The following is a 22,892-nucleotide window of genomic DNA, read 5'->3' as shown; positions in this document are numbered from 1 at the left end:
GCGAAACAAGCCATGTTTACTCTAATCTAATTTAGATGTATAGCAGAGGTCTCAAACACACGGCCCGCGGGCCGCATGCGGCATTTTGTGCGACCCGCGACGGCATTTTGGAATTTCAAGTAATCAACAATATATTCAAGTGACATATCCTTTTTAGATATAAGAACTTAAAGTTCATACTAAAACTACTATAAAAATCATTGAAATCTCAACAATTTTGCTCAAAATAGACAGGGGCTAACGAGAAATCTCATTGGATGTACAAGGGGTACGATCGCTAAGAAGGTTAAGAAACAGTACTATTACTAATAATAATTATATTTAAGTTGTTATTGATATGTTCCAATAATAATCGAAGGCAAAATCTAGCGCTGATTTAATTTGACTTTGGCAATAACAATAGCTTATACTTATCACGACTATATTAAAGACCGGGATTAGGCCACACCGCTCAAATGCTCTAATATCAGATAAATCTTCAGTACATTTTAAAATAATATTGTGGCACTCATAAATTTAAAAAATTAAGGCCGGCACAAAATCAATTTTATTTTATTATTTCAAAACGTGAATTTTTTCCGTGTCAAAAGTTGATTAGATTTCCATTTTCCACGATGTTTGTGGAATGTCTGTATACAAGGTCCGCTAAATAAGGCCTACTTGGAAATTATGCATCGAATATTCCTATTATTGATGCTGCGGCCCGCGGCATCGTCAAAAACTAGGAAATGGCCCGCAAGCACATTTGAGTTTGAGACCTCTGATGTATATCAATGTATAGTAGGGCTGTTCAAAAATAACCTTTTTTCCTGAATCTTGCTGGCTACGTGATTAAATCGTTAGGTTGCCTTGAAAAACGACGCACACCAAATTTGAATTCATTCCAACCAATATTCGCGGCTTTCGTACAGTTTGAAAATTTTGAATTTGCTCAAAAATGCGAAAAAAATTTTTTCTCAAATTTTCCTTCCAACCCCATGAAATTGTTGCGCTGTCTTCAAAAAAGATGCAAAACAAATTTGACTCAATTCCAAGCCGTAGAAGTGGAGTTATTTCAGTTTTCCTTTGATGATTCTGGGATTATCCTTGATCGGTGGATCATCCCAGAATTATCATCGAAAAACTTGAATAACTCCGCTTCTACAGCTTGGAATTGAGTCAAATTTGTTTTGCATCGTTTTAGAAGACAGCGCAACAATTTCATGGGGTTGGAAGGAAAATTTGAGAAAAAATTTTTTTTGCATTTTCGGGCAAATGCAAACTTTTCAAACTGTACGAAAGCCGCGAATATTGGTTGGAATGAATTCAAATTTGGTGTGCGTCGTTTTTCATGGCAACCTAACGATTTAATCACGTAGCCAGCAAGATTTAGGAAAAGGGTATTTTTGAACAGCCCTAATGTATAGCTATAACTTCAATCTAAATTTGGAAAAGCTGGAAGTTTTTTTGAGTTGTCAACTCTGTTCAGGGAACCTCCCTCTCTGAGTATACAGGATTACAGATTTGGAAAAGCTGGAAGTTTTTTTGAGTTGTCAACTCTGTTCAGGGAACCTCCCTCTCTGAGTATACAGGATTACACTTCTAATACATTACTATGGATTACTGTTGCACAAAATGAGCTGAACATAAACAGAGTGCTGAAAGAACAAAACCATTAAAACATGATTTTCACACAAAACAACAACATAATCCATATTTATTGCAAATCAGTGTGACTTCTGGTTTTCCCTTTCTGGTACCAGTTTGAAATGCATTCTACGGTCGAAACGCAACAGCGTGATACCAGTTGGGGGGCAATTGCTTAATTGCAAACGAGCTCAAGCTAATAAATATCGGAGTTCGAATCGGCATTTCCGAGTAACAGGAATTCAAACTAGAACCCAAACATCCCCTGCGTATGAAACTGCATATGATATGACGTAACGCCACGATACTACACTACTGATGATCGTACCTAATTGCCTGCACCCTATGTGCCTGAGTGGACTGTGTGTCTGGACCTCCGTCCCCTGGAATATTTCGGTGCTGACTGGATAGTAGCTTAATTGTTCCTAGGTATCTTCATCGACAAAGTACCGTATCGGACCAGACGAAAATAAACTGCCTGCCTGCCTCCTCCATTATAATTTTACGTTTTTGGATTCACTAATTTGAAGTGAAGCTGCAGATAGTTCATTATTACATTTGATTTCTAGGAAGCTCTATGTTTCCTGCGTAGCAGATGGACAATATAAAGATATTACCTTCATTAACTGGCTTATTTGAAAAGGACTCTCTAAAGTGCTTATGCATATCGCGTCGCGTAAAAATTGTTGCTCCACATGCGTGAACGATTGGTTTCATCGCCTTACCTTTCTTGAGTACATTTGATCCGCCTTATCAACCACAAACGGAAAGTTAAACACTAGAACACAGACATTTACGATGCCGAAAGGAAAGCTAATTATGAAATGCAACCGGAGGGTTCTACAACTCTATGAATTCTCGGTACCCTTGTCACATCAATCAAAGACACTAACTGGCGCGCTACGTCGTTATTTGATCTCTGTGGTTGAGTCGTAAGTTCCATTTGTTTTATTCGTAAATTCTAACTACACTCGTTCGTATGTAAGATTGCAAGTCAATCATATGTTCGGTCGTTTACTAATTTTCGATATTGGATAGCATCGCAGTACTGAGATCACACAAAAAGGCACATTCACCCCCGGTGAGCAGAAATAGTGCGGCCTGTTCTACAGCCTTGGGCGCTTCATGCCAGCATGGGTTCTTCTGATACTCTTTAAATCCTTAATCCAATCGAAGTTACATTATGGCATCCTCTGTTGGGGGGCTCCCAGTAAAACTGCACTCAAGCCACTTCAGAAACTACAGCATAAAGTACTCCGAATCATAGCTAGGGCCCCAAAGGGGCCTGGCTGCCCATCCAATAAGTCGCTGCTGAAGAGATTCGGCGTCCTAAACATAGAAGATATGCGGAAACTAGAAATCGCCAAGTTTATGTATCAGTTTCACTGCGGTCGTTGCCCGAATATTTCAACGACTTCTTTACCTCTGAATCAAAAGCGCACAAGTACAACACACGTGCGTCCACGTCGTCCAAATATCATATGATCGACCGAAAAGATCATCGCTCCATCAAATATGCCGGACCTGATGTGTGGAACAGTATCCCGCCGGCCATCCGACAGTCGACGAGCATGTCCACATTCAAGTCGAAATACAAGCAATTACTACTAAATAAATACAGTCCATCCTCAAGATTACCGGACCACGACTGACCTATCGATCTCGCTTCCCATGACATGCCGCCCTATTTCTTGTCGCATTCTTTTTCTATACTATCTTCTTTACTTTCATTCAGTGTGCATGCCTCCTCTTTACATCGCCTAGGCCAAGGTGGGTGTCAGATTCCATAGACTACTCCTTGTCGCTTCGACATCTTCCTGTCTTCTCATTGTATCGCATTTTGTGGTGTATTGAACTGATAAAATTGCTAATAAACCAATGATGATGAAATAGTAGGGCAAATATTGGTTCGATCTGGATAAAGTCGAACCACATTTCATCCGGCAATGGCGATGCTTAAGCTGACATCTACGTTTCTCTGATACCTAAGGACAGGACCGCTTGTCACACCATGATCACATGCCACTCCGATCTCTTACTTTTTGTCAAGTAGAAAGTAGTGTTTGGATTGATTCCTTGTGTGTGCAGTGTGCACTGATGTTACATCCGAATACATTATTACCGTAGCAATTTACAACGTTGTAAATGGCTATGTTATCACCGTTATGATGTCGTGATAGATGGTCTTCCTCGACTCAAAATCAAATCACTCTGGTAGTCTACCTAAAATCGTTTAACAACTGGGCGGTGTAGCGCAGGTATTCGACTAGAAAAGTAAACAGCATTGGATTTCAAAAATTATGGTATATTGCTGTTAGGGATCATAGATCCTGCATTCATGGAAGTTGCCACCTTCGTCCTTTCTACTTCAAGGTGTCCGACACTTGAAAACAGGGACCTTGTATTAAAATTGAATTTCATAAGTCATAACATTACTTAAACTTATGCTAAAATAAAGGAATGCTAAAATAAAGGAACTGGACACAAAGGTGTCATTATCGAAGTCGAGTTATGAGCGTAGATTTTTGCCAGTGCCTTGTAACTGAAGTCAATTTTCTTCGAACCTGAGATGTTTACCTAGAAACCGAGACGTAACGCAGCACTCCCCTTACCAACCCCTTGACACGGAACGAATCAAATGATTGATATGCATGACAATCGACGGTGAATCTTTATATACATACCGTCATCATGAAAATGGATAGTTACAAAGACAATTTTTCAAACTCAAATCGTCAATGAAATATATGCCCCACAAAACGACCCAGGTATCAAAAGAGCATTTCATTTTCTTTGTACTAGAGTTCAACAAGAGCATTGCACTCGGAAAGTAAGACACGATTTCAACAGTTCGTGGCCATATGAGCATGCCGCAATTGAGCATGTGGGTTCAAGTTCAGGGCTAGATTAAGGGTTAAGGTTAATTTTGGGGTTACCAATTTACATTCTCAAGTGTCGCAGGCTCAACTGTTGATTTTCATTACGTCGCATGCAATTCATTTCACAAACAAAACCAATGGTGACGAACAGTCACAAAACCAATAGCACGTAGGGGTCGTTTTCCTTTTCATGGGGGCTGTGAAGATGCTGAATTATTTTTAGTAACCAGCATACCTAATTTTTGGGAGGATCCCGGAACATTTTCAGATCGGATATTGGGTCACGATCATAAAAAGGTTTAAACACTGCTTAGTGGGACGTCCTCACTAAAGTAGCACAGCAAATGTCAATAATAGCTCCCAAAAAAGGCACAGTCGAAATATTTACAAAGATGAACACGTTAGTACAGCGTGACACGCATATCTTATTTCTTTGACTGCTTCGTTTTATAATCTTTCAAAGCTGCTTGAATCGCGTCCTCCGCCAACATGGAGCAATGTAACTTCACAGGGGGAAGAGATAGCTCTTTGGCAATGTGAGAGTTCTTGATAGCGGACGCTTCATCCAAAGACTTTCCCTTAATCCATTCCGTCGCGAGAGAGCTCGACGCAATCGCAGATCCACAGCCGAAGGTTTTGAATTTCGCATCAACGATTTTCCCATTATCGTCAACTTCAATTTGAAGACGCATGACATCGCCGCATGCCGGGGCACCCACTAGTCCAGTTCCAACCGAGTTCTTTGCTTTGTCCAACGTGCCTACGTTTCGGGGCTTTTCGTAATGGTCGATTACGCTCTTGTGATATCCGTTTGTTAAAAGTACTGTCAATGGAGTCACCAGGCGTTGAGATCTGGCGGCCAGTAATGTCTTTTGAAGTGACAACATTTTAGTGAAATCGGGCCTATTGAACTAAATCATAAGATTTGAATATGGTTATTTTTTCACCGCCATAGAGATCAATAGTGTCAGAATCAAGTGAAATTTCATACCAGACGTATCAAACTTGCATTCTCAATATAGGGCTGTATTGCCTATAAAGTCGCAATTTTTTGTTGACTCGAGTCATTTTCTTTAGAATGGAAATTTGTGTATTGATTCAACGTGTACTGGTGTCATTGCGCATGATTCGACCAAAACATAACATTATCCAAGTGTTGTATAGTAGCACCGATATATCAGGTGAGCAGTGATGATTCTCCAAGTTAAAGTTATTTATTAAAAATAATTAAAAAATGAAACGTAGTGTGAGCACAGGACACCGATTCCATACAGGCACTGAGATATAAAATTTCGATGACGGACCAGCAGTAAAGTTTCTCAGCTTCTCAGCGCACAATATGCGACAGGGTGATTGGTTGTAATAGTTGACAAGTCTGTATAATTGAGGGTGCCCTGAAAATATATTAGGGTGATCAGTGATCACCAATTTGAGTAATTCAGATTGAAGATCACTCAACATTGTGTGATAAAGTCTAGGTAACTTCAATCATATCCATAATCGCAGTTCTTTGAGATCTAGCAATGGAGTAATTCAGTCATTCAACTCGTATGAGGTGAGCATTAATAATTACAATTACTACTAAACATACAGAAGTGCCGCGTAGTTTTACTTTGAACTTACTCCTTGAATTGATACCCAATTTATCCTTGTATGAAATTTGAAATGTGAGTTTGACATTTGGTTATAATTTTGGTGGGCGATATCTTGGCCCTGGTTATGTTTGTCACATTGTTTCAAAGTTAACCACGGCCAAGACGTGGCCGGAAGAAAATGAAAGCTTCACAAAAACATTAACTCATCAAATCTCTCAAAATGTGTAAAATGGATATAAGCTACTCGACGATATAGCTGTGAGTCCTGTGACAATATAACTGAACATGAACAAGGATGGTGTGAAATGTCACCGCTCCTTTATAGCTTAGCCATATACCATGAAGACAGCTATCTCAATTTCAAGCAGATCACACCATTCTCTCTTGCCGAATGCAGTCCCTTCCTATGTTTTGTGGTGGATGTTACGTAATGAATATATATTCTGCGTGATTGATCGCTCCGAGCTCATTGTCCACATGAGACTTCTGCTTGAGTCATACTGTTTTAAATTGATTTTGATTTATATAATCACTAATATTTATTTCTAATTTTTAATGTAACTAGACATGCTTTTAAACTGCTAATTGAAATATTCTAATAGGTATTGCTTGAAAGGGTAAATATTTATTTCTCAACAGCGGTAGTGGGCGATGAAGAGCTATAGCCATCATACGATTTCTAGGTCAAATTTTAGCGTAGGACTCTGTTGCCAATGCCTACATGGTCAAATTTGCTGCATTATGCACATTGCGCACTGCAGTCATTCCCTGTGGGTTTAGTATTTGATCTTCAAAAGCATATCTTTAATTCTCCCAGTATCATGTGCAAATCCATATATCCAATATTGACGAAATATTCGCTCAAGAGTCGCAGTAGCAATTTTTCAAGTCTAACTCCGTATGGTGTTAATCTATAGTTCGAAAAAGTCGTAGGCCCGAATCCGATCCGAACCATGAAACACATTAATACCGCTTTCTCAAATACAAGTGCATCCCGATCTCCATACTTAATTTGGTCAGCTCAGCTTGTAAAATTATGCCATAATTGTGTTAATACTTTCCAAAAAGCATGTTGTATGAGCCTACGGACAATTACCACCCGATATAGCCAACGTATATCGATATGGGATGGTTGGAACCATCAAATAGTCTGTTCAACATTAATAGTCCAGATATTTCGTCAAAGGAGCTTTATTTACCCTATATTTTCAATTGTCAATATCAATCCACTATGACGTCACAATTGAATATTCGTGACGTCATGGCTTGAAAAAAAAATGTTTCAAATTAGGGACTTGTTTTGAACATGTTTTTTTTTAATGCAACCCGACCTGTTCTCTTTTTTTCTCTCCTCATAAAAAAACGGATTTCATCGAGTAATTGACGAGGTCGTCTTGATGAGCTCTGGATAGCAAATAAATTCCCACAAAACGGATACCCAACACTGCGACTGGAAATGTGACGTCACTACACGAAGTCACATATAGTGAAATATCATAATTGAGAGGGAGACCATGCTCCTTGTACCGTAGCCTATACCTACTAAAATTCCTACATATAAACTTGCGGTGTGCAATAAGGAATTGACAAGGTCACTGTCATATCATTGTCCTCTTCTTTGAATGCTGTCGGCCCAATGGGTGGGGATTTTGATTGATTGACTTTGTCAATTTTTTCGACTGCTACCTCCCTCTTCGTTTTATTGCAATTCTTTTGGTTGTATATATCAATAAAAATGTTAATAAAGTGATACTGATACTGCGATACTATTGCTGCGTGAATATCATTGACTTCACGAGTCGTTAGTACGCACTGTCCCATCGTGTCAATTGGTACAGTATCGCGTTTGTGGTGTTCTGAAATGATGTCATTAATAAAGCATACGAAGATGAAGGTGGTGATAATTGTAATGACGCTTCAATCTCATCATTTACAGTCGCACGACTCAGGTTTTCCACCTCGGCATCTCTACAACTATCCAAGAGGCAAATAATAAATGCATAAAGATGACAGAAGATTTTTGAGGCCGATATACTGGAATATACATTGACCTCTACAGCAAGATAAAGGCTGCAACAAATTCAAATCAGTTTTACCGAGGCTTACATATCGCCCTCTTTCTCTCTGCATCGCAGGAATTTGGTCTGTGATTACTGCGTAGATTACGGCCTTCACTTATTGCTGACATTCTTCTCCTACAAACGACAGCCCAGTGTCACATGACGGATCGCACCAGTCACACAGCTCCGTAACCCGCGCCTCGTAGCTCTAATCGCATTAATCATCGCTAACGTGTCACATCGGGTTCCCCATGTGCTTCGCCGAAAATATAAGCCTGGACATCGGATTACCATCAAATCTAAAGGCTGTTATGGTGAGGTGGGCTTGGCCTCGAGGGACGCGATGCTGAATTTATACGGAGTTTCGATTGATTTTCGCTTTTTTACGCAGGCAGTTAAGTCCTTCGGTAGGCGATGATATGTATGCGTTGAGTATCGAAGCTCCGAATCCCAACTGAACTGATATCTTCCCCCTACATTCTATTTTGAAATGTACAACTGTATCGATCAGGGGCTCGCTCTTCTTACAGTTTCTCCCGCTACGCTAGCTGCGTCGATACGTGATGGATTTTGATGTCGTAATTTCAGTCACTGGCATTTTGTTTTTGTCCTCTGGGGTCGCTAATTCCCACTTTCAGCGAGAAATGGATGGCGGGACCCGCCTCCGCAACCTTTCAAGAGAAAACGCGCTGAGCGTACTCCTTATCAATTATTTATTAACGAACTGTGGAGCATTACATCAGAAGATATATATTTGAGAATGGAGCGGAATTGTGGTGCGTATCGTACATCCAAACCACATGGAAATTAAGATATCCAGAGCAGATCCAACAAACTACACCTACACGCACAGTTGCACACACACACAGGGACACAATGAGAGGGAGATTATACCAATGATTCAATGCCATTTATAACAGCACATTGTGTCAATATATTTAAGCATAACATTAAATCTTTACCATTATTGAGCCACAGAAGTCTACAAGTAATCTTTGAACATAATATACCTGACTCTTGCATAATATCTCAAAAATCATAGACTTTGTCTATCAAGATTAGGAAAATTAAGACATCTTTGCTGTAATATACCGAATATCTATAAATAAACAACGGATTGAATATTTCCGTGGTTATAACGATTAAGATCGCTTTTTAAAAAATGAATGAATGCGATTTCACACCTATTCAAGTTAAGTGGATATCTTGATTTCTTTGGGATCTTCATTAAATATATATGGGTCGCATAGTACGGCGCGGGTCGGCGTGGGAACCGTTTTAATTTTTAATAAGGCTTTTCATTCATGAAATGTACAAGCAAAAATTAACCAGTGATAACGCAGAATTATTCATACCAGAACGGGTGGTTCAAGCATTTGTGATTACTTTACTAACTGAAAGGGGGAGTTGAAAAATCTTCCAATGTATGAAATAGAAATATAATATATTTAGTAATAATATATATGTTCTAGCATTTTCTTCTGATGCAAGCCTATCGGGGAGAAGAAGGTCAAAATTCTAGTTCCGATATCTCCATATACGGAATAGGAAAGTCGATCCGCATGGGATTGTTCAAAAATAAGTTGTTGTTTTTTCAGATTTAAAAATTGTTACACATCGAATTTGGCTCCCTTCCAATCTGTATTTTGGATTTGATTAAAAGAAATAATTTTTTATTCGAATTTCAGTGGCTGCCTCATGAAATTGTTACGTTGTCTAAAAACACGCTGAAGCGAAGTTATTGGAGAAGAAAATTAGGGATTAAAAACAAATTCTATTGATGGTTGGAAATTATGTTATTTAGCTACGCTACTTCAATAACTTCGCTTCTACACGTCCGAATTAAGCCAAATTTGTCATACATCGCTTTTTCACACAACGGAACAATTTCATGGCGAAGCCACTACAAAGTTGGAGAAGTTCCATCAGCATTTAACAAGACATCGGGGATCCATCATTGCGAACGTATGCGATGCTAGTTAAGTAAAGACGTTACAAGGTTTATCTAGCAGGCTTTGACGATGAGCTTAACTCTCTGTCAAGATCAACGATAGATGTGTTCCATGATTGATACAAGCTACTAATCATTAACGATGTACTATGATGACTGGCAGACTGAATAGAAATGCTGCTCATGTGATTGACAGGTGCGACTGTACCGGTACACACCAGGCTTCCTACTTTCTCCACCGTCATTAACTGTCTATTCCTTTCATCTCTCGCGAAGCAGCGGTTACTGGCTACCCATATGTCCGACACGAACGACAGCTATACATATCCAATGAAGACGCACGTAGTATGAACTTACTCACTCGTCGCAGATTGCCTTCGCAATTAACACTCTGAAATCGCACTTGCTACATGTCTGCTATTCTAGTATTCTGAGTAACTCGATTGCTCTATGCAGGGTCTCAGAAAAAATAAGTTTTATCATTTGTTATGGTAAATCCTGGTATTCATTTTAGCGTCATATTCAGATATCTTTCTCTTCCAATAATTATAAACCCCAAAGCGAATGAATAATACAATAATTGCGGACGCCATGTACACAATTACTTCCGTCTACTTCCGGATTAATAGCGAAATGGATATAATCCTGGGAAATCTCATTGCATAAGCCGTGTGAGTCTGTGACACGTTATTTGAAAGATGTCAGAACCGACGATGTTGATGAATGTCACTCAACTATAACAGATCACTCATGACGTACGGTATAGTCCGTTTGTATAAGTTAACATTCGTTACCAGCCACATTGGTGAAAGAAACCTTTGCTTCCGAAACGCCCACATAGGCTACCATGTACCGACATCTGGCCTACGTAATACATTTGTCCAACTATTTGAAATCTCCAAGCTCACGTCCGTCTTTTGACTCGATTTGATCTCTACATCATATCATGTATAAGGCAAGCAATTAAAATATAAAATTCATCCTTTGTCACCTAGTTAATTATTCTGATTTGAAGTTTGTGAGCGTTCAACTTGAATATTCTTATTGTGATGACCAGGTTCAATATAATGTGTTGATTGTAACCACATGTCATGCTATACAAGTTGGCAGATACGGAATCACAATAAGAATTTCTATTTGGTGTTTATGACCATTGTTAGTCGAAAAAACATCATGATACCACAAAACAGACATACCACATGCAAGGCAAGTGAGTTTTAGAGTTGCTGTCATTTGCGAAAAAAATCGTAATAACACTTGTATTCGTAGACGGGAGTATCCAATCCTTCCATAATTGTAAGATTGCACCCTACATAGTTCCAGATAGTGTTTATTTACGGCAAGGGGTATGGAATTGCAGAATTGAGAAAAAGGAAATTGGTCAAGTGTTCTCGAGATATACTATACGATTATGTGTCAGCATTTTAACCTTGAAATTACTGCTATGGAAACGCATCAGTAGGAAAGATATATATATCCCCCCGAGCAGGTGCACAGCATGGTAAATACAGAATCGAACAGGTAGAGAAGTACGTCTTCATGAACCATTTTAAAGCCCGTCTGCTCTCAAGGTGAATATACACTACTCGCCTTGCGATACCGACTGCAGGTCGTCGAAGAAAAATATGTCCGAGAGAAAAAAAGCAAACCGACTCGATGCGGGGCCGATCGGGGAAAAACGATGGCCAATCTTAGAATACCTTGCTTTTCGGTGCAGTTGGTTGCTATTCGCTGCTCGCGGAGTCTTAGTAAAATTAAGATTTGCTTTTCAGCAATTACCAAAGACAATACGGCGATTGAGATATTAATTTATGTGGTGCAGAATTTATGAAGTTCTGGATTTGAGGCAGAAATATGCTAGCAGGAAAGTTCATTGATGAATAATATATATCTCATCTAATATTAAAATCATCCAGTCCCTAGCGGGCTTTTGTCTAATCTAGGTACAGCAAGGCGATAAATGACAAATAGTAATATCCCTAAGATTGTTGAATTTTTCCGACGAGGTGAAATCTGTCGAGCTGGTATCAAGAATTATGTGCGGACCCTTTTAGAATTGACTGAACATTATAGTAGCTTGTGTGTAAGAAAAGCAGACATTTAGTCTGTGATTGTGAAACTTATACAAATATGTTAACCAGCAATCGTGTTTTGAAGAGACTTGGATGTACAGAACTTCCGTATACGATTGAATAACATATTCATTTTGAAATAAACCCGAATATTTTCGACTGACTCTTCCGTGATAATCGTCAGCAACAATGGAGAGAGTTAAAAAGAACTGTGAATATCATATAGTTGTATCAATTGTGTTTTAGGATACGCAACTGACCTTCACTGTACTGCTTACGGAAATATTGTGTTTTGCATTTCTTACGCATATCCTAAAAAACTGACCTTAAATCTATTTTGCTGTACTCAGGTCACGAAACTTTAGATACATTCCTTAGCTGCACAATGTATAGCAGTATGTTAACACAACAACATCACCACCATCAGCCGGGATCACCTGCGATTGGATCGATCGCGAACACCAGCAACGGGTCCCCGGCACCCGAACAAAAATACGCGCCGCTACACAATGCCGCAGATGCAATGAGGCGCCACTGCATGCCGTCTCCAGTCGCGTACTCGGTACGGGCAGTGTTTATGGGTATTCCTACATAGTCAATGTTACAACCCCGCCGAGAGGTTCATGGACACGCGTTATGCCGTTTGATATGCTAATTATCAACATTACCAATATCGATTTCAGTACTTTCTTAGCTACATTAAAGGGTATTTTTGTTTAATGGCCGATGGACGTCAGTTATATAAATCGATTCTCATTTCCCTAGATTCGCGTATTTGTTTTGTGATAAACTACCGGTAACGAATAAGCTCGGTCTTATTATCGGCGGTAATACGTTTGGGATGCCGATTTTTCTCATCTCGCGGCCGGACATATGTTCCGAGAGAGCGTCTCGTGTTCGCAATTTCACGCTTTCAACTCAATTTCTGTCATTCGACGATCAAAATGGCCGAGTCTGACTAAGGCCGAGCCTCGCATATGCTTTTATTGTTGAATTACATATCCGAGCATATCGAATCGAATTAGGCATAAGGCACGTTCAAGAAACGAAAAGCCGACCGATATCGTAACAGAATGCGCGTTCCAGTCCAAATTTATCGCCTCTATTTGAAGACACCAGTTGGGATTTGGAAGAATTACTAATCCTATCATTAGAGCGATTTAACACTCAATGACTCATAACTTTTTGCATCGCAGGGGAACCTATTCGCTGGATTCGATGAATCTTTCCTCGCCAGAGCAGAAGCCTTGGCCGCTGTCGATTACACCGCAAAAAGTCAGTTCAAACCAGAACCTCCAGTGACAAGTTATTATTCAATGGGCCCACCGCCACCTCATCACATGCCACCACAGACCCATCATCACCACCATCACCACGGTATGTCAATGGCAGCTGGGGCAGTACCTAACCCGATCTACGGAGCCATGCATCCCCCACCACCACCTCCAGGGATTCATCACCCTTCACCGTTACACAGCGTTCCACAGTGTGTTGCGCAAGGCTCGTTGAATATTACAGAGTCAGGGGTGGATCTTATGGAGCAGCTCAGCAATCCGTCTCATTGGTAATTGTTAAATTGATCATTTTGTGGTGATTGCTGTGAAATTCGTTTTCATTTTCAGTTCGTCTTTTTCTTCTTACGCGCCGACGTCTTTCAGCACTCCCCCTGGGATTATACATATTTCGGAAGGTATACGTTGTCAATTTTAATAAAGAAGGTGTAAATTTGGAACATTATTCGTTTGACACAGCTCCGACTTATAATTCTCAACCCTCGATGCCGTTTCACTCGACCGCTTCTATGGCCGTGTCGTCATCAAGTTCTCCGCTGGAAAATAATTCTCACCATCACAATGCGAGTGAGTAGTTTGCAATCTCCTGGCGACAAACAAGATGTATAACAAGCAACACGCGTCGTTTTCAGTCGGCTGTTCGTCAACATCGATAACACACGCAGACATTCCGCCCGGCGACTTAACCGCGGAGCCCAGAGAATTGGAAGCGTTCGCGGAAAGGTAGATTGTCGAATTATTCATGAACTTCACAAAAAGGCTAATAGTCCGTGAAATGGATGTAAAACAAAACAAATTCATCCAGTCTTTACGATATTGTTCAAAGTCCATGCACATTTGCACTGCTGGCAATCAGATGCCATTTACACACCATATTTGTGGTTATTGTTATAGCTATGATAAATGTAGTGTTGCAATGGATGTTTAGATGAAAGCAATCTTCAAGTTTTGCCCCACGAACCAGCTGTTTGTTGTTGTATATTAAACAAAACATTCGGTGCTTATCACCTGTTAGTCTTCTGCACCACGGTCAATAATGGCGTATCAACACACCATAGTTACAACTTTTTTGCAAGGATTAGCTGCGTAGACTTTCTACAGTCCTCTACTTTCTAATATAATGAAAGATATAACATTGGCTTCTGTTGAACCATGCGAATTTTGTGTTACAGATTCAAGCAGAGAAGAATAAAACTAGGAGTGACACAATGCGATGTCGGGCAAGCGTTAGCGAAATTGAAGATAAACGGAGTGACATCTCTTAGCCAAAGCACGATATGCCGGTACGCCGTGCCACTATAGTGCCACGTAACATTAATGTAACACCGTTCTTTTCCCTCCAGATTTGAGTCGTTAACACTAAGCCACAATAATATGGTCGCTCTAAAGCCAATTTTAACGACATGGTTGGAACTGGCGGAAGAGGAATATCGAAGGAAAATGGAACAATCTGGATTGGCCGAGAAAAAGCGTAAAAGAACATCAATTGCAGCGCCAGAAAAGCGATCACTTGAAGCGTACTTTTTGGTGCAGGTATATAACGAAAGTTTAAAATAGAGGGTGCTATCACTCACGATAATATTATACTCTGGTCTATTAGCCGAGACCGTCCTCTGAGAAAATCGCGGCCATCGCGGAAAAGCTGGACTTGAAGAAAAATGTCGTCAGAGTATGGTTTTGTAACCAAAGGCAAAAGCAAAAGCGGATGAAATTCTCTGCGTTCAACGGGGTTATTATTACAACACAGTTGGCAATGTGGTCTTAGACTAACACATATCAACCGCGTTGTTGCAGGAAAATGGTGGGATGTAATCGCCTTCGATAATAATGGATACACGCCTCCACAAAGTATGTGTACTTCTGGTGATCTCGGAAAGCAAGAAAAGTCGGAACGGCGAAGACTTGAGATTCCACGCGATTAAAACAAGTCGAAAGGACACGAAAAACGACGTGCCTCGTGTTTGCAAGTGTGTAACCAAAGATTGTGGCATGTACTCGACACTTCAATCAGAATCTGTTGGTTTCAAGCGCTGCGCTGCTATATTCTTCAAAATATTCGACACAGCTTCGCGTTTTCGATGGTTAAGCGAGATATGCTCAAATGATGTGAATCTGCATTTTGCTTCATCATAACCCAACTCTAGTGCTGACCAAATCATACTCAAAACGTGATTTTAAATCAAGGAAAAGTGACTCTGCACGACATGAAAATGATCTTGGAAGAATACGCTTTGAATTAGCGGATCATTTCATGTATTACATTCGAACTGTGTCTTAACTGTGCTTGCAGTTTCGTACTATGAATATTTTTCAAAGGGTTGAGCGTCTAAAATCTAAGCCTGATGTCAGTCCATGCTAGCGTATGTATTTATAAGTTCTGTACGCGTGCAGACTGTTATTTATATGCTTCGGGGGTGGAAATTAGACGCAAAACCCAGTTCCTATCAACTAACTATATATCTGTTCGTATTTCTTAATTTTATTTATTCCGCAATATTTTCAAGGCAATACAAATAATAAAAGAGACATCTTCAACAACGACTGTATGAAATTCAAAAATTCGAATTTTTCGCTGTAGCGACCCGCGTATCGATATGCGGACGGCAGACGGTCGATATAAGATCAGATATGGTTTGGAGCTCTCTAATTGTCTTTTTATGCGTCTGGTTTAAAGTTATGTACAACTACAATTAGTGAATATGGGCACGTTCAACCTTCTGGTAATCGAACGCGAGGCAATCAAATATCCCGCGGGCATTTATAGACAGTTAGACGGTCATGTGGCACGCGTTTCTATCAAATATATTGTAAGCTCCTAGGCGCACCTTGAGCAGTTGTTCGCCAAGTTGCATAACAATGTCGTCAACAACGTGAGTCATAAAGCATAGCATAGCTTTATGACGTCATCAATGGGTTGTTCTTCGACATCTTTCCCATCCGGAAAGTTAAGATGCACAATTGCACAATCAAGTTTCTTGTCACGCTTTAGAGCCGCAATTACACGGGCATCGAATTTCCAGAGTCAATTAGCATCATTTCGTCGCGAGCCCTTGAAATTCCATCGACAACCGTTCCCTTCACGTTTCAGTAAGACATCAGTGACGATGTTCTGCAAGAGAGAGGAAATTAATGATTGTCAGCGTGACTGAGTGCTGTGCCTGTAGAATATAGTCAATCAGAGGTCCATGAAAATTGATTTTCAATTAGCGAAATATCGACTAACAACCTAACTGTTTACTACCCGAATTGTCGCCGTGACCCTCACTACCTTTGTACGCAATCTTTGACAATGTCGCAAACGGCCTACAGGTAATAAGCACCCGTTTTTGTTTTGTTTAATAACGAACAACAGCATGAATTTTCTATGTGCTGTGCAATTAACCCTTTTTATCGTCGGGATAGAACAGGATCGAGGTATGGCGGTGTTCGGATTGAATCATGCATATGGGAAGTCGAATAAAATCGCAAAATATAGTCTCATTCATTCGTGCGACAGACAAGTTTAAGTACAATAGGTGCACAGGATAATGGGGGAATTGATGGCGCCGTTAGAAACCAAGTTCTCGTCATACGTCACCTATGATAGTCGACAATAAGGCAACTACCTCAATAACCAGTCCACCGGCCCGGCCGCCATTCGTGAAGTCAAACATATATGGCAGGAATTGAGTTTATAACGTCCCAAAAATCGACTACAATTTGCATTGTGGTATGTCTGTCGCGGTGGAATCAAAGTGTAGCTTACTTCCATTTCTTCAAACTTTGAGATCCAAGTTTTTGTATAATTTTCATATTTTTTTCGGCCAAATCTTCATCATCATCATCATCATCATCATTGGTTTATTAGTAATTTTATCAGTTCGATACACCACAAAAATGCGATAGAGAGAAAGGAAGGTGTCGAAGCGGCCATTGGAGCAGACACCCACCTTGGCCTAGGCCAGTGGTTCCCAACCGGGGGGGGGGGGATTTTGAAATTTTTAGGGGGGAATCTGGCTTAATTTTTTGGGGGAAATGTGGCTTTGCATTGTATCGGAAGATACACTGGGTTCACAAAGTTTTCAGATTTTTGTAGTACAGAACTGTTAAGTAGAAATTAGTTCTTTACAAAGCTAGGTGTATGTTTAAATACCTTCCGTAGATATTACACCCCCTGATAAAGTGAGGCTCACGAGACGATTTCGTTGGGTCCGCGACAGCCTCTCGACCAAATTGCTACTAATCATGAAAACGTCAAGCCGAATTCACCACAAGGCCGCTAGTGAGACTGTTTAACTTTTTAAGCCACCATATGAGCTAACGTGAAAAACATACCGTATCAAATTCATCGATTCAACTCAAGTCCATAGCAAGCGGACTTGATGATTTATTTTTCGTCAGCGGCTACCCGACCGGTCAAAAACAGGTCAAATTTGACTGTACTTTACCAAAGTTTAGTGGGGTCCGCATTCGCCATAGTTCAGGCATATCTGAATATGTTGGCCATTAATTGCTCAGTCAACACATGGTTGCGCGTTAAAAAGCACATTTTTAGTCATAGACAACTTTTTCACAGGGGGGGGGGGGTTTAGCTCAAATATCGGCCAAGGGGGCACGAGAAGAACAAGGTTGGGAACCACTGGCCTACGCGATGAAAAGAGGAGGCATGCACACCGAATGTGATCAACGGTCAATAGTCATTTTCAAGTTTTTGTCCCAAGCCCGCAATGAACAGGGCGGTCGGTAACAAAGTACTTATACTTTTCTGGAGTACTCAAGTAGGTTTAGCCTACTTTCAGTTTTTAGGCCTAGCATTTAGCCTACTTGGAAATCATCACTTCTGCTTGCACTCGAGGAGAAATTTTCGAATTTACAACTACTTGAGTACCAACGATGTCTACTTTGATCACCTCTGTCCAGTGAGAGGTAACTCGCATACGATATGGGGCGAATTCGATGATGTTCCACAGAACACTAGAATGTGCCCAGTGCGTGTTTACTGTTTACGCGCGTTAATAATGCAGCATTTCTGGCTTTCGCGTCATCAACTGTCCCGCTGATCTTCCGGCAATCAGCGTGCGCGTTCTTTTTCATCAGGCAAATGAAATATTCAAGAGTTTCAGCCCTGTTCGTAATCAACTTAAGTGGCTGAACAGGAGATCAGCATGGTTTACTTTGTAAGACGAGACTATTCATAAATATTCAGCGCCATATCGGGCGTTCGCACATACTCATCCCACTCTTCAAAATTAACCCGTCCTTTGATTTATTCATGAAGCCCTTGTACACTACGGACGTGCTTTTGTGCCCTATACCTTTCTCTATTATCTCATCCGGACTGGGCGGGACTGGAGGAGGGCTGGAAAAGATCCTGGCCTCACAAAAGCGTATGAAATATTCAGCAGCTCTATGCTGAGTCCTCATTACTTATTTATCCCAGAACAGTCAGGAATAGGCTAGGCCCCGGGTTGCAGCATGTCGTGGCTCTTCAGCTGGCGGGCTTTAGACAGTGTTTCGCGGGATAGATCAGGTTGATTGCCGGCTGAATATTTCATGTGCAAGTCGAGCTTATATGTTGTTTATTTCGTTTTCTTCAGTGGGACAGAGAGTGCATGGGTCATTCTGTTCTGCATGATAAGCTACCACTTAAAATGCAACTGATGATGTGGCTCATGTCAGTCAATTTCTCTTACCGCATAGCCTTACTGTAATTTTAGTTGAGTATTGCGTAATTCCGCATAGTGTGCTGCGATGATTATCATTTCTTGATTTCGACCATAGCCCTGTCCTCAAAACGAGGATATTCAAAATCGATTGAGCACGGACTTCGTGGTGCGTAATGGCCCGCAAGATTTTATCATCGTGTGACGTAATACATCCTTACACAGTTAGATGTGCATTTACTGCGCTACTGAGCGTGGTATTGATTTAGGGATACACGCTTTTTAGGCAACCTTTGGTCTTATACGCCGGTACATAATCCAATGTTTTACGCTTCGCCTCGGGTTCTTGCCAATTTAACCGGATGGGGTCTAGTAACGTCGCGCAATGGCAAATTGCATTCGTGACATTGAAATCATAGGTCGTGAGATTAACAATCTTCGTGCGACCGTTCAAAAACGACTATAACCGTATCCTTTACGAACGAAGAAATCTAAAATCCGATTCCAACTGTGCGTATGCGCAGTTTCTAAATTCCAAGCAATACATCCCAGTACAGCAATTACATGGACTGCACGACAGACATGTGTCGGGAACACGTACTAGCAACAGTTGGTCAGTTTGACGGCGAAGGTGTTTCCTCAATGAAACTCTTGGATATATTATGAATGTTTCCCTGATTGCTGTAAACAGGATTCGTTTCGAACATCCTATGCCATCTGATTGATCATAGGGTGGCATTTGAGTATCAAATTGCGAACCACGCAAAGGAAACTAAAAACTACCCTTATCATATGAACGAAATCGTCTGCCCAATGCCCATTTCTAGTTCCGCCTATGAACTGAAGCGGGTCGCCATCGCAATCTTAAAATGTTTCGCATTGGGTAACAAAATAAGTACAAAGCAAATTCCTCGAATATAATTTGAAATGTCATACGCCTTTATTTCTATCCTCCCTATCATTAGCAAAGTGTGGCAGCTACCAACCGCTCAAGAAAAGTGGCGCGTGGATCACTTAATAGTTATGTAACAATAATGAAGCGTACTATTACGTTATAGAAATATAACGCTCGAGTAACCTGATTGATATCATCTTCGCGTTGAATGCGGGCTGGACCGTCATTGATAACATAATGTAAAATTTCATAAACTATACCACAACAACTCATTTTAGGATAACAACGAGGGGTATATCCCTTTGTACGCGCGAAAAGCTAGGATCAAAAAGTGTTACATAGTCGAGTTATTGGCCTTCTGTTCGAAATGACATTGAGTTGAAGCATAATAATATTGATATCACTTCAGACGAAGGGAATTGAATTCCGCGTTCTACGACCTCAGGTAAAGATAATTAATCCAAAGCACGCGATGTAACTAACCCCGCGCTCAATATTTCTACGAATCACTAGCAATAATTTCTCACACTGGCAATGTATATTAGCCGAAAACAGTATTGACTACGTGATTGCGGACGATGTCATTATTGCGTGGGCCTACTTTTCTGCCATATTGGTAAACGACGATGCAATATTGTTATTCACACCCGGGTATTCAGTATCTATAAACCGCAAGGCTAATATATGAACAGAAAACTCCGTGACGGAGTGCATACATAAATGACATGGTATCACGCGCTATAGCGGTCTATTACAACTATTTTTGACTGATTGGATATAATTATCATCAAAATTGATTCGCCATAAGACAAGATTTAAGAGTAATATAAATATTTGTAGAATTATAGCTTTGGGTACACAATAGCGATACGAAGTGGTCATATCATAATCTGACTTCGATGCATAAAAATTGAATAAACTGGTCACCTTATTCCTCACTTCAAAAATGGTACCATTCTTTCTCTATCGGTATGTCCAAAAAGATGGTCCAACATCCGTCTGATCTTGCAATCCATATCTGTGGGCCACTTGCATCAAAGCAACAATAAAATAGCAGAGATGGCATGCAGTTCCTATTTTAATAGAAGATGCATCTTTTATTTAAATGTTTAGTCGCCCATGCACTATTCTAACCATATCCCAGTCCACAGGGACAGTCCCCTTTAATTTTTTATTACTAATATGCCGAATTTTCTGTGTGCGAGCTGCGAAGTTTATGCGTTATTTATTATTTGGCGTTGGGATATCGCGTGGTGCTGTAATTTTAATGGGGACCCGATTCGCATGGGGACGGTGACAGTCGAATTGTATGGATTCTGCCATAAAATATTCAGTTTCCATTCGCTGTTCATTCATGTATAATTCGCGGAATTTTACGTTTCAATGAATATTAAAAAGCCCAATTTTGTGAGAAGGCAATCATGTCTCCCGAGCGAAGTAGGCTACAAAATTATCAAGCTTTTCACGGTCCTGTACAATTGTACATATACGGTACATACTCGTTGGTTAGTCGCAAACTTGTATGCAATTTTGTAAGCCTGACTACAGATCTGCGTTTAAATATGGCAATGAAATCATGTTTTGCAATGGCTAACGGTTTAGATAACATTCAGTGTCATGCATGTAAAATTCGCTGTTGTTTGACAAAGACTTATACTGGCGTGTCAAACAGTATGGTCAATTCGTCAAAGCATATCATACGCACTTGTTGGTATAATACGGAGACAATCGTGTATTTCCTTGGGTCTGTACTTCTCTACAAATTGCGAGACAGCCTATATACCCGGGATAGTTCCAAATAGGTTTGCACTGTGTATAATTCTGAATTTAGTGCTAATGCTGAAGAGCTCAGGAAGATATTTTGCCTTCCACAATCCTAAACTTCAGCGGTGACAGTCGCTGTTTGGATTGGAAAAGCAACGAAACCCCTGTGAAATGTATGGGTTTTTCAGTAAAACAAACAAGTTATTGTCATAATTTTCACGCCTAGACCACGCCATTTTCTTTTTGTTTCAATCAAAGGGCGAGGTTGCATATATTTCGTACCTTCTCATTTTATTGCGCCTGCTGTTGCTTCAAATTTGAATAAAGGAGAACATAGTCAAAATTTCGCTCATTAGGCAAACATGGCAGATCAACAGTCACTGCGTCGGTGTTTCGTATGCTATGGGGTGCTTGGCTTGAGATATCAGTAATGATGGAAGCAACATAAAATCGATATTATAAGACTTTAAGAGTTTTGATCTAGCGCAAATATCATTATAAAATTCCCATCCCGTTATTTGATGAGAACAGACCTAGACCATAAGAAATTTGACCTTTCTATGTGCCAAGCTTCATTTTGATATCTTATTCGCGCAAACCCCCAACCGTAATAATAGCATACATTAGTTTAGCAATAAGGATTAAATGTACTTGACAGCTATGCGATTTGCCGTTTGAATCATTATAGCGTTTACCACGCCGTATCTGAACAGTGAAGTCTCTGAATGTGATTGCGTGTCGAATGGACTCATTGGAAACTGAATATCTGTCACAGTATAATTGATACATCTTAACTTGAATGTTGGGTCCTGTCTATCGCGATATATTAGCACTTTCCATTGCATGCGGCTTGGATTCGAATGCACTCATATGCACTTAATGAGGGTAGGATTCTGTAACTCTTTGCAAGCGTAGGAATTCTCCCAAACACAAAAAATCGACCGGTCGCACGTTTAGCCGCCTATGATGTAGCGTTATGTCGTCTGTGTATTGATCAGCGATTTTTTGTCCCTGAATAATTTATGGATTACTGCAAAAATAAGCTGAATCAAGTCCAACGCCCATGAGAATTCGCGACATTGTTGCAATGACAACCTCTGCAACCCTACTGCTAGA

At 40.3% G+C, this 22,892-nt stretch overlaps 1 protein-coding gene and 1 long non-coding RNA gene across 2 annotated transcripts; one reads left to right on the top strand and one right to left on the bottom strand.

Moving 5' to 3' along the window:
- Nucleotides 1-11,906: 11,906 nt before the first annotated feature.
- Nucleotides 11,907-15,664, top strand: LOC145443157 (POU domain, class 4, transcription factor 3-like). The gene is made up of 9 exons (XM_080321149.1): nucleotides 11,907-12,745; nucleotides 13,380-13,747; nucleotides 13,806-13,873; nucleotides 13,935-14,042; nucleotides 14,108-14,198; nucleotides 14,648-14,758; nucleotides 14,819-15,008; nucleotides 15,076-15,204; nucleotides 15,270-15,664. The coding sequence occupies exons 1-9, from the start codon at nucleotides 12,569-12,571 to the stop codon at nucleotides 15,285-15,287; spliced, it is 1,260 nt and encodes a 419-aa protein (XP_080177275.1). The 5' UTR covers nucleotides 11,907-12,568; the 3' UTR covers nucleotides 15,288-15,664.
- Nucleotides 15,665-15,934: 270 nt separating this feature from the next.
- LOC145443158 (uncharacterized) lies at nucleotides 15,935-21,151 on the bottom strand. The gene is made up of 2 exons (XR_013916313.1): nucleotides 20,940-21,151; nucleotides 15,935-16,584 (listed from the first exon to the last, which is right to left on the bottom strand). It is a non-coding gene; the product is annotated as an uncharacterized LOC145443158 (long non-coding RNA).
- Between the last annotated feature and the right edge of the window lie 1,741 nt (nucleotides 21,152-22,892).

The sequence above is a fragment of the Botryllus schlosseri genome, chromosome 7, assembly GCF_051294905.1.
Source record: "Botryllus schlosseri isolate E-star chromosome 7, Bs_hap1, whole genome shotgun sequence".
NCBI lineage: Eukaryota > Metazoa > Chordata > Ascidiacea > Stolidobranchia > Styelidae > Botryllus > Botryllus schlosseri.
The sequence above is the reverse complement of the archived record's forward strand: the minus strand, read 5'-3'. Positions and strand labels throughout refer to the sequence as shown.